Source organism: Tachysurus fulvidraco, chromosome 14, assembly GCF_022655615.1.
Source record: "Tachysurus fulvidraco isolate hzauxx_2018 chromosome 14, HZAU_PFXX_2.0, whole genome shotgun sequence".
NCBI lineage: Eukaryota > Metazoa > Chordata > Actinopteri > Siluriformes > Bagridae > Tachysurus > Tachysurus fulvidraco.
In genome coordinates this window covers 21230992-21243064 of record NC_062531.1, presented here as the reverse complement: position 1 = coordinate 21243064, position 12073 = coordinate 21230992, and the positions used below count along the sequence as shown (strand labels likewise).

The 12073-nt window shown below is 38.3% G+C and overlaps 2 protein-coding genes across 4 annotated transcripts; both read right to left on the bottom strand.

The window, feature by feature from the left end:
* Positions 1 to 689: 689 nt before the first annotated feature.
* rbm39b (RNA binding motif protein 39b) lies at positions 690 to 8608 on the bottom strand. The gene is made up of 15 exons (XM_027166999.2): positions 8345 to 8608; positions 7247 to 7309; positions 5839 to 5888; positions 5570 to 5752; positions 5399 to 5452; positions 5122 to 5239; positions 4882 to 5034; positions 4655 to 4798; positions 4446 to 4511; positions 3650 to 3854; positions 3406 to 3486; positions 1889 to 1985; positions 1689 to 1794; positions 1524 to 1602; positions 690 to 1092 (listed from the first exon to the last, which is right to left on the bottom strand). The coding sequence occupies exons 2-15, from the start codon at positions 7295 to 7297 to the stop codon at positions 992 to 994; spliced, it is 1488 nt and encodes a 495-aa protein (XP_027022800.1). The 5' UTR covers positions 7298 to 7309; positions 8345 to 8608; the 3' UTR covers positions 690 to 991.
* Positions 5423 to 12073, bottom strand: rh50 (Rh50-like protein). Of its 3 annotated transcripts, XM_047799709.1 has the most exons (6): positions 11544 to 12073; positions 8345 to 11442; positions 7247 to 7309; positions 5839 to 6919; positions 5570 to 5752; positions 5423 to 5452 (listed from the first exon to the last, which is right to left on the bottom strand). In XM_047799709.1, exons 1-2 carry the CDS (start codon positions 11988 to 11990, stop codon positions 10468 to 10470), a joined length of 1422 nt encoding a protein of 473 aa, XP_047655665.1. In that variant the 5' UTR covers positions 11991 to 12073; the 3' UTR covers positions 5423 to 5452; positions 5570 to 5752; positions 5839 to 6919; positions 7247 to 7309; positions 8345 to 10467. The 3 variants fall into 3 exon arrangements, with proteins under 3 accessions (XP_047655665.1, XP_047655666.1, XP_047655667.1); XM_047799710.1 differs by lacking the exons at positions 5423 to 5452; positions 5570 to 5752 and adding an exon at positions 8153 to 8221 and having other exon boundaries at positions 5838 to 5888; XM_047799711.1 differs by lacking the exons at positions 5423 to 5452; positions 5570 to 5752 and having other exon boundaries at positions 5838 to 5888.

Sequence of the window (12073 nt, the reverse complement as noted above, 5' to 3'; positions counted from 1 at the left end):
ATGGTCATTATGAAACGAGATAAAATGTAACACCAGTGACCTCATGTCCTGTTGCCGACTAGGAGTTTATCAAAAAAAAAAAAAAAAAACACTCACCCTGCATTCACACCAGTTACTAATGTTTCTTGTTATATTAGTAAGCAGAATATGAAGAAACTATCAAATGTGTGTTACTTATGTCAGTTATGTATTCTAATAAGGATCTGGTAACGTAAAGTACTACTGCATATGTGAACAGATTCTCAATTTTAGTTTAAGAACATTTAAATACACAGTCTTTTGTTCACACATCTTGGCACAACCAAAGACCTTCAAATGCCAAAGCGACTATTCCAGGAAAGGCAGCACAATCTTCCCTTAAGAAAATGTTAGCAGGTTAAAAGTTTAGTCACTAAGACCATACATACAGTAAGGGATATATATCTCTTTTTAAAAGAAATTTAAATTGTTACATAGTGACTTGAAAAAATGTTCCATTACTTGGCAATGTTAAATGTGTTTGTGTGCAAATATGGCTAATAACAGCTGAAAGTAAATCCTATAAAGCTAAACAGCAGCTACAGCTCAGATGCAATTTCCTGGTTTCAATGGAAAGGTGTGTGCATCACTTGTTAATAGTGGTAGTAGTATTTTGACAATTTTTCAAAATTACATTTCATAAAAAGAGATGAATAAAGACAAGAGACAGCTTATTTTCAAAGCCATTTTAATTGCAGAGTTCTTTACAAAATCAAAGTGATTACAAAAAGCTAAAAACTTAAAGTGATCCCAGACAGCTGAGTACATCCAGAATGATTGCCCAGGGTCTTGGTTTCTAACCCAGTCCAGCTAGCTTTCAAATACACCCTCAGGCAACTTTGTACCTCTGAGATCTAGAATGTGCTATGGACCTCCAGGGACAGACAACAGTCGTCCTAAAAAGGGCAGGGCAATGTTTGCATCTCCAGGCTATGTAGAGAGACAGAGAGAGTCAGAAGAATTGGACTGTGGATCACCGGCGTGTTGGTCTCAGCAGCTGAATGGCTGTGACTGAGTCAGGAAACAGTTTGTGGTAGGTTGGGAGGGGCACATAGGCCGCAGTGATCATTTTGCCTGTTAGAACAAAACCAAGAAACAGTTATATGTTAGCACTTACTAAGAATAAAAACATACTTCATAGTAGAAACTCACTACAACAGGGTGTACTCCAGTGGCAATTCTTAAAACAATGCAGAACACCACAAGACTAATAGGGGACACTATTAGTGTTAAAAAATAGCTATTGAATGAATGGCTTTACACATAGGATGTGAGAACTATTCATCTCCCTTTTCAATGAGAAATAGCCAGATTCACAGAAGAGTTCCCATGTCATCATTGTCTAATATTTCTACTCTGGCTTCAACAAATTAGTTTGATAGCCATGAAATGTTTGACATTCATTTAAGGATTCAAAATAAATGTTTTCTGGCAGGTATATAAAATACTATTTAACATATGTACATCATTACGGACACATTCAGTAGAATAAATGCAGACCTTACCTGCAAACCAGCGTCCATGTAGGGCGCTGACAGCAGCCATAGCGGCTGGGATAGACGGACACTTCACATACACATTACCCTACGAGAGTAAAAAACGAATCAGCGAACTATAATGCTAGACACCTCAAAACACACATTTTATTATATATTGATAGGAAATCTTACTTCAGCAGAATTCTTGTCGACATATATGTGGACAACACCTCCGTGTTTATTGCACTCTTCAATAACATCATCCTGAATGTCTATATCCCAGCCAGGCTCATTTTCTCTGATGGGTAAATAAAACCCCAAACAGAGAGTCAATATCACTAACTACATGCACAAAGACACATTGAGATTGGCAGAATGCTGAAAATACTTACGCCTGTGGGCTGAACATGTTTGAGAGCTGTAGGCAGTGAGTGGCCAGGGGTTGGGTAGGGAGGTTCATGGCCTGGTTCATGCTTGGTGCAGGGATCACTGTAACAAAACCCATTTTATATTTCAGTCATGTTTAATCCCTCCCATGGCTATCACAGTGTTACTAAAGAGGTTATAAAACATGTTGCACACAAAATGTAGCAGCATAATCATTTAATTTTTTTTTTTTTTTACTAATTTCCAAGTGTGATTCAACATTTAACATTGTCTAGGTAATTTGCAAAGTATAACTTTGTGCGGTATCAGCAAATACTGAAATAATGATTAACATCTGATATTGTGAAATTCTGAATGTATATAGCAAGCCTTAAAAGATAACTAAATGTAAGCCCATTATGAATATTTGCATAATTTTCTGAGTGTAACTAACTTTATGAACATAATAATCGCTTTACACACAGCACAATGCACTTTGAAGCATGAACAGTGATTAACCAAAGAATAAAACAATTCAGTATATCCCTGATAAGGAGAAATTGGGTGGTGCAACACTTTAAGCACCTTATAAAACCCACTGTTGAAGATTTTACATAACATTACCCATCAACTTATCTGTTTACACAATGCCTTGGGTAATTACATGTACATGGAAAACTCCTTGAACTATACTACTCAAAAAGGGAACACAAACCACACATTGGATGACTGAAATATTCAAGTCAAAAGTCTTTACATGTGTAAATACATTTTGCAATTTGTTGAACAAATTGTGACAACAGTCAATGGAAACTGAAAATCAAACCATTTAGATCTAGAATCTAAAGTCACACCAAAAATCAAAGTTTAGAAAAGGAGAAAACCTGAAATTACAAGCTGATCCAACTTACATTTACAGCATTTGACAGACACCCTTACCCAGAGTGACAAGTTTGTTTTTTTTAATTATTATTAAATAAAACTGAGGGTTAAGGGCCTTGATCAAGGGCAGCTTGGTGTACCAGGGATTAAAAAAAAATCACAGCCTTCTGATCTGTAGTCCAATCACCATGCTACCAAACCCAACTTGCATGAATTTAATCACAGCAACTTATATTGCAAGTGACCACTGAATTTGTGAAAGATCTGACAAAAGCTCCAACAGCAGTCAGGTTTCTTCTGTAAATAGAACCTATGCTGACAAAAACCAACAATATACAAAACTAGAGGCAAGATAAGGAGAGAGCAATTGTCTGGCCTCTAGCTGGCAAGACCATTCCCTATTTGGGGGTTACCTTGATGTTGCCTCTCCAATGCACCAGTCTGCCTTCCATTTGAAGTTTAAATACAAGGTGTTATACTGTGATTCCCTGTGTTCCCTTCATTTTTTGATTAGCATACAATTCTATCATTTAACAAAACTGACCAGAGATGTGTTTTAGTCGAAGAGTGCAGTTCACTTGGCTTCCTAGCAATGGTGAAAAAATATTTCCACAGAGAGGCAGAGTTCAGTAAATGGAAAAACACAACCCAACATCCTCACCTCCAGGAAAGTTGCTAAATGGGATAGAGCCACTCATCTGAAGAGCCTGCTTTGCAGCTGCAGGAATCTGTAAACCCGTACCTTTATTTAAAAAAACAAAAACACAAAAGGAGTCTTTGAAAACTAATCTCACACAATGTTTGTTAATCTAATGCATTAACATTTCATTATGAAACATGATTGCAGAGTGCCTAAGTCAGGACACTGACTCAAACACAGCTTAAGTTGCTCTTCAATTCAATACCTTCTGCAAGTCGTGCCATCAGCTGCAAGCGGCCTGTGGTCCCCAAGTCGATGCCAGTTCTCTCCAACTCATCATTGTCCAAGAAAGAGCTTGCTGATGAGCCGTCTGAGCGCTCGGTCACGTTACCCACCTTCATGGGCCGGCCAGCCAGCTCAAAGCCGTTTAGCTGTTCTAGGGCACGCTTGGCACATTCAGCATCTGCAAACTTCAAATCAAGAGAATATGTATGCCACTAATGAACAATATATCATACATTTTAATTAGGCTGTCTTCTTTGATAATGATATAGGGATTTATAGTATGCAACATCTGACTGATCTATGGAGAAAATTTAAACAAACATTGTTCTTGCCAGACCTACATAGTATCAAATAACATCTAGATTAGATTTATTATCTGTAATAAAAATGAAGCTGTTTACCTTTGCTATTGCAGGCCGAACATCAATAAGTCTGCTTGCATAACCTAGCTGTTATATTTTTAACTCAACTGTAAAGTTGGAACATTAGCTATGCAAAATGTGATCCAAATTTGATCCAACAGTAATCTTTTGATATCTGCTGACTGCCAAGACTTTTTCACAAGCAGTTGTTTTCCCTGCTAGTTTCCATCTTTGAGCATTTTTAACTCCCAAAGCTTGCTATTGTTCAATATTGTACAAATGGCCACAAGCATAATCAAAAAACAGTGAATTGTAGAAATGTGTAGAGACATATATACTTTTACAGTGCAATTTAGTGACACTATTTTTATTGCTCACTGTTAAAAAAAACAAACAAAAAAAAAACCAACTCACCGATATAAACCCATAACCTTTTGATCTGCCTGTCTCGCTGTCCATGATCAACTGGATACTTTCAATCTAGGTAAGAAAAGCAGGCCTGGGATTAATTAAGGTTTCATAATTACTTCAGAATGCTTTAAAGTCACCCAGTTAAAATCTCATGTGGTGCCTTGTATATCTGCACCAGTGTAAACACAAACCTAATGCAGTAACAGTCTCACCTTCCCAAAAGGCTCAAATATGCCTCTGAGCATTTCCTCTGTGATGTTGAAGTGCAGGGAGCCCACATACAGCCTCATTGGCCCTGCATTGCCTTTCTGCAAGTTAAGAGCTGCTGCTGCTGCTGCAGCTCTGTTTTTCTCAGCCTAGATGAGACAGTGATACAGACTTAGATAATCACAGGTGAGAAGCTAAAACAGTAGCACTTTAAACGGACAATTATACAGACCTGTGAGGCCTGAACAATGATTGGCACTCCCAGCACCCTCTGTCCTGTCAGTCCAATCGCTAGGGGCACGGAGGTGGCCTCCACAAACTCAACATATGCAATACCCTTTGACCTGCGAGAGTTTCTGTCTGAAATCATCCTCACATCACGTACCTTTATTAAAGAGAAAGAATTCAAATGTTAAAAAGTGTTTATGAAAAAGAAAAACCAAAACACTTAAATCATAAAAATAAAACTTACTTTGCCCACAGCAGAGAAGAACTCTTCCAGGTCTCTGGGTCTGATTCTGGCAGCCAGCTGCATGCAGAATACTGTGCGGGCATCTCTCTCCTCTGCACTCAGATTATCAATAGGTTTCCTGTGGGAGAGAGTAGCTAACACGTTTCTTCACTGTGTTGTAACACAAAGAAGTAGAATAACAAAATTGTTCTAACTTATTCCCAATAAAACCAACTGGCAACAAATATAATTCATATTAGTCAATGAGCAAAAAGAATTAGTAGCATAGTTATGTTACCTTATTGGACTCTTCTCTTTTTTAACCGGGCTCTTGCTTCGAGAACGTTTGCGGCTGTAATATAGAGAAGGAAAAAGTGGTCAGTTTATACAGGAGTGGGCTGCCAGATAAGAACATCAGATCTAACAAATGCAGTATTTAAATACACAAATGTGAGGATGAAAAACTCACTGGGGGCTTTTGTGAGGTCGATAACGTCCATGCTTTTCATGACTTCGAGAGCGGTGCTCTTTGATGTTTGATTGTTTCCTCTCCCGACTGCGGCTCTTACGCCTGTCCCTGCCCTTCTTGCGCTCTTTGCTCTTACTCCTGCGGCGGTCTGGACTTGGGCTGCGACTTCGACTGTGCCTTTTCCTATGTAGGGATAAAAAAAAAAATTAAAGTGTAAAGCATGTAGGCTGTCATCCCAACGATGAACAAACAAGAGAACAGATACTCACTTCCTGCTGTGTTCTTCATAGCCGTTTGCACTAAAGGACTTGCTGTCACCCTAAGCAGGGTTGATAGAAGAACATCGTGAGGATGGACAGGATACATAGCAAGTCGTCAAGGGAATGGGGGAGGGGGACAAGAGAAATACAAAATACATTGATTTAGAAATACAGTTAATATTCCTGTTGTCTGCTCTGCCCTTGCTGCTGTGCCACAGTCAAATTTTTGCCCCAAAAAGGAGCAACAGTTTGCAGGCTAGCGGAAGACCCATGGTGCTTAATGGAGACTCATCTCTAAATTCTGACAGTACCCTACTATTTTACACCTAGAGCTTGATGCTAAAGAAAGGGTCACTATACAGGTTTCCACAGCGGTGGTGGTCATTCGGTGAGATCTTCGTCCATATGTGTTGTTGGACTGTGTGAGCGCGATGCCATCTCTGTCTTACATCTCGTCCTGAAGCAGACAGGGATTTACACGGCTTAGTCAGAACGGCTCCCATGTAACAAGGTATCAAATTAATACCAAAAGAAAAAAAAGGAGAAGAAAAGAAAAAAAGCTCACGAACAGAAAACCCTTACCCAACCCAATGACACCCCGTTTTTTTTTTTTTTTTTTTTAAAGATCAGGGTCTTTTTCAATACCTACAACCAAGTCAAGTTGGGAAGTTTACTGCATACATGTTAAACAAGGCCAAATAAACGTAGTTCCTTGATTACGCTGGTGATGTATCACACAAGATTCCTAAAAGCAAACGGCAAAATAAAATGGATTAAGGAGAAGCTTAAAGCTGAGGGGCATGCAAAAAATCAAGATGGTGACTTATCTGAGACCTTCTCTAGTGAATGGCTTGGGAGGCAGTATTCATATTTTTTTGAACATCTGTGTTTTCCAATAACCGAGATGATCTGCCAGGTAGCACAATCTAAAACTACTTTTGATGGCAGCATATAGAATACAAAGTATGTGAGTTGGAAAAATGTGAATACTGCCTCCAGTTTGTGTCAGGTTTTATCCCTGTTTCATCCACTGTCATTCATCTTGTTGACACCAGACAGGTGACAGGATGAGAGTCTTTTGGTATTTGACCTAAGGGAATACAGTACATCAATATATGCCGCAATGACGACCTTACTTTTTTCACACTTCACACTGGAATCAAAGGTGTATTCAGGGAAGTAGAGATGAGATATCATTAGGCAAGTCTATAAAGAGAGATAGACGGGCATTTATTTGTAATTCAGATCATTTTCTGAAACATCACACAATACATCATTCTCTCTACCACTGAGACAGACACGAGAGGCAAATTTAACCAAAATACTCGTCTTCTGAGATGCGATATTGCAACAGCTACTCAGGTACGTGCCAAAGAGTCAATTCATGTTAAATGAAACAGCTTGTTAAGTCACCCACCTTCTTGTAGGGTGCCTCGAGCATCGCCTCAATATCAAAGTCGTCTGCCATTGGGAGTTCTGTCTAATTGAAGAAAAGGAAGAAAAAAAGCATTATTAAAATATCAAGACCAGAGAAAATCTTTAAGATCAAGCCACACTTCTAACCTAAAGTTCGATTTCAACATGCGAATTTAACCTGAGCTGACTTCTCTCTGGTTTAATCTCCTTTCACTGATTGACTTACTGAAGGAATCAATTTCAGCCTAAAGGGGAGCGATGGATGCAAAGCAGCACAGCTTTGGTACTTTAGTTTGTTCAGCTGTCTCACCTTCTCATCTGTTCATTAAAAAATACCAAGAATATAGTGAGTGAGAAAGAAATGATCGCACGTTTGCTTTTCAGTGGGTCACAGAAATTCGACTTCTTGTAGAAAGTTTCCCAGAGACAAACACACTATTGTGACTGGACTAACAATGTGACCTCATTGTGAGACGCAAACGCTAACTAAATACAGCACCAACGAACAACTTAACACCAGTAGCACAAAACAAACACGCTAAAAACACCCATTTGTGTGTTTCAGGTGGAAGGTTTCGCTGAAAACGTATCAGCAGGTTTGATCACTCTTATTCTCGCTAATCTCCGACTTACTCGTACAACCTGTTTTAATTAGTGTACTGCGAAATGTACACGTCAGGTAAAATAATAATAATACAAAAAAAAAAAAAATACAGCTGAACAATATTCTTACCCCCACCAAAAGGAACAAAGGCATAAAAAAGGGATTAAGGTAATTAACTACTCGGGTCTATTTCGGCTGACTCGAGTTATATAACGCGGTTATCAAAATAGATCATAAAATATTAGACATAGAAAGAGCACAAAACTCCGTACTTAACACACAAGCTGGATTTGTGCACGTTACCTAATTCGAATGCATTCTTTGGTTCGGAACTTGAAAAATCCGAATTCTCAGGCCTTCGACAGTAAAAACCTAGACGTAACATGCAACCTATAAGCTACTGAATACGCTTTAGAAGATATTTTAAAATCCATTGCAGACATAACAAACGTGTGAAAATACTATTAATAATACTAAATAAATAGATATAATTACCTGAGCGCTGGCTGTCGTATCTGTGGAAATCGCCTCAAAACGGAATTGATGCAAAATAGCGCGCTAGCAACATACGAGACAAATAATGCTAGCTATGTAACTAGCTATAGTTTCCTCTTCACGTAGGTTCTTCAAATCCCGATATCCGAAACAACTTGGTCTTAACCGTACTTATTAAACGCCGTATAGGCAATATATAAACAAAAATATTGTTATTACCCTTCAAAATGTGCAACAGAAATACGCTAGCTATGTGATAGTTTGCTAGCTAGACTTGTTTATGAGTTCACCTTCTTGTATACAACTTCCGGGATGTCTTACAAAATGGCGGCGAGACGGGGTTTCCCGGTCAAAAGTGCACGGACTTCCTTTACATGGCCTTCGAGTTTTATTTGTAATGTTAACAAGGCTGTTGTTTACAAAACCACTGAGGCGACATGATGGATAATAGTTTTTAATAAGCTGACCACAAATTAAAATATTGATTAGGTTTTTTAAGACCATTGTAATCACAGCAACATAACCATAATAACCAAAATAACTATTCCAGGTTAAAAGATGTCCAATTCAAACATAATTATAATTAGGTTGTGACCTTGCCATGAGACATAAGTAGTGGCCACGATTCGTGTAACTCAAGTCCGAGACATAATACAGTGGGTCTTAATACGCGGCCTCCGGTTACTTGAAAATGGGAGAAAAAGTCTGTTGTTTTTTTCTGCGAAATATACTTAATGTGACACTTAAGTGTTTGACATGGTATAGCCATGTTACAATACCAGCGATTACCATTTATGTCTTTGTGTCATGTTGAGATTTGATTAAAGTGTAATATTATCACTTATCTAAGTGGCTATACCATGTCAACCACTTAAGTGTCACGTTAAGTGAATTTCCCAAAAAAAAATCCCAGACTTTTCCTCCCATTTTCATCAAGTAACCGGAGGCCGCGTATTAAGACCCACTATATTATGTCTCGGACTTGAGTTACACAAATCGTGGCCACTACTTATGTCTCATGGCAAGGTCACAACCTAATTCTAATTATGTTTGAATTGGACATCTTTTAACCTGAATTGGGTTTAACATGCATTCAGTTTAGTAACTCTATTCCTAAATGCTAAAAAAGGCCATCAGGATTTTGTGCCCTTGGGAAAGGACTGTGAAGGTGTCATGTGGAATTGTACAGGTGTTTAAAAATCCCACTGGTTTTAACCCAGTTGTATAGGATTCAGACAGGAGTGAATATCCTGCAGGAAGGCTAAAAATATATCTTCATGAATCCTGCAAGTTCTGCAATAAAACTGATGGGTTTGAATATTTTTGCAGGACCAATTTAGGGAGTAATATTCCCTTTGACTGGGAACTAAATGCTTACAACCCTTACTATTATGTCATTAACGGACAGATAAACAGACAGAATTTCAAGAAGTAAATAAATTATTATTAATAATAATATTGTTATACTTAAACATTCCTGTCTGGCATGAACAACCATGCCACAATTAAAGTCACAATAATCACACTTTTTCATCATTCTGGTGTTTTATGTGCAGATTAACTGAAGCTCTAGTTGTTTATCTTATCACTATCCTTATCAGCTTAGCATATTTCACCTTTAACAACCAAACAATGCAGTTTATGGTTGTTGTTCATTTATAAAGTTAAATGTATTAATATGTCTGTTAAACCTTTTTACTGTACAGCTGAAGGATGTACTGAACTATACTTATAAACACTAATATAAAACATAATTTATAAATTTACAGTCAGTACAAAAATGAAACAAAGAAACACAGAATTTCCTAAATACAGATGTATTGCATAAACAAACTATTTAAATGTAGACAAATGGTTATAAACGATTAACTAATATTTTGTCTATTTATTGTAAAGATTATTATTATTATATTTTTAATGAAAAATTAAATGTTGAGCTGTTAAACCTAACTTTAAGCTTGTCTTAGTAAATCAATAATCATCCAATTTCAAGAAGATAATGACCAAAAATTAAACACATTTTCTAGAAAAAACACCATTGTTATTAAATTGTAGTGAAATAAAAGAAGTGCTTAATTTAAAATGAAATGTTTTGATATCATTGAAAGATCACAAAATCTTTCTTAATTTACTTGTTGGAGTGATATATCTTTCTCATTCTCAACTATATATGTCTGATCTGGAGGAATGTTAAAGTAAGGCTCATCATCAAAGCAGGACACATCATTCGGAGTGGCCAGATATGGCAGTTTGAGCACGAATCCAGTCAGCACACCTCCCACTATGGCTATTGCAATAGTACTTCCCAGAGCAGCCACTTGGTACAAGGCTTGTTCTTGTGCTGTGCGTCCAAGACCTCCTTCCAATCCCGGGATCAGTTTCTGCAGTTCCTCCAACCGAGGGTCTCCAACAATGGGTGCACGAAATGAAAAGGTCTGGTAGAGGCTGGGGCCATAAGTTTCCTCACTGGCCAAGAGAATGGCACAAATAGCAGCTAGACTTGAGATAAGCCCAGTTAGGCCATGGAGATTGTGGATGCCACACTGATCCTGCACATGCAATCTTCGTGCCAGGAAAGGGCTAAGATACTTATAGCCCAGCATGCAAGCCATGCCTCCCAGCATCCCTAGCACATAAGCGGCAACAGGAGAGATCATCATATCAACCGAGGCACCGACAGTGACCCCACCCGCCAGGGTTACATTCTGCACATCAGCCATGCTGAACTTGCCATTTTTGCTGAGCATTGCAGAAAGGGCAAAGGCAGTTAGTGTGGAAGCACTCAGCCCTATGAAAGTATGAAGAATGGCACGATGCTGGTCATCCCCACTCAGAGTTAAGGCACAATTAAAGGAAGGCCAGAATACCCAAAGGAACAGTGTACCAAGTACGGAAAGCATATCAGAATTATAGCTGGTAATCTCTTTGGGATGGCCGTTGTTTAGATCTGGTCTATACAACATGTAGGTGACACCCAAACCGAAGTAACAGGCAAATAGATGTATGAGAATGGAACCTCCAGCATCATTGATCTTCAGGTACATTACAACTATCCATTCTGCAACACCAAAGATGGGAACCTCCAACAAGGCCATAATCTATAGATGACATATTAGCTGTTAGTGACAAAGCTAAAATAATTTAAAAAAAATACTTACAAAAGGTGGCATAAAAGAAATAATACCACAACCAGACTTACTAATAGCTGCACAGGACTGGTCTTTCCAAGCACTGCCCCAAATGAGATCAGTACAACAGCACAAGCAAACTCTGCATTGATCAGATTTATCACTCCCAGATGAATCTTCCCATCATAGTAGAAATGGAAAAAACCCTGGACCAAAATGGCCCATTGAATAGAAAATGTGGCAGTCAGGAAGTTAAAAACCATTCCACTAAATCCATAGTGCCTAAAGAAGGATAGAAGGCAGCCAAATCCGATGAAGATCATCACCTGGATATCAGCAAAAAAGGGATAGTCTTGGTATACAGCATTCTCTTTAGGATTTGTCATATTGTTCTGGAGTAATGCATTGCTGTGATCATCATAAGTCACAAATAAAGCATATAAGACCACAATCAGGACTTCCAGGGCAAATATAAGGACAGGAAGCCGCACTCTCAGATTTGTAGAATCTTTCTTCATTTTGTTAGTTTCTGAGGTAACACTTCCTTGCTGTCCTCAACCCTTTTGTGTTACTGTCTATCTTAACATGACTGCTTGTGTTT

Excerpts from the sequence above, each read along its gene's own strand:
- rh50 (XM_047799709.1), bottom strand. The coding sequence starts at position 11,990 with ATGAAGAAAGATTCTACAAATCTGAGAGTGCGGCTTCCTGTCCTTATA. Across the intron at positions 11,443-11,543 it reads CCAGTCCTGTGCAGCTATTA|ATTATGGCCTTGTTGGAGGT; the intron begins GTAAGTCTGGTT and ends TGTCATCTATAG.
- rbm39b (XM_027166999.2), bottom strand. The coding sequence starts at position 7,297 with ATGGCAGACGACTTTGATATTGAGGCGATGCTCGAGGCACCCTACAAG. Across the intron at positions 5,240-5,398 it reads AAAGAGAAGAGTCCAATAAG|GAAACCTATTGATAATCTGA; the intron begins GTAACATAACTA and ends TCTCTCCCACAG. Across the intron at positions 4,512-4,654 it reads TATTTGAGCCTTTTGGGAAG|ATTGAAAGTATCCAGTTGAT; the intron begins GTGAGACTGTTA and ends TTTCTTACCTAG.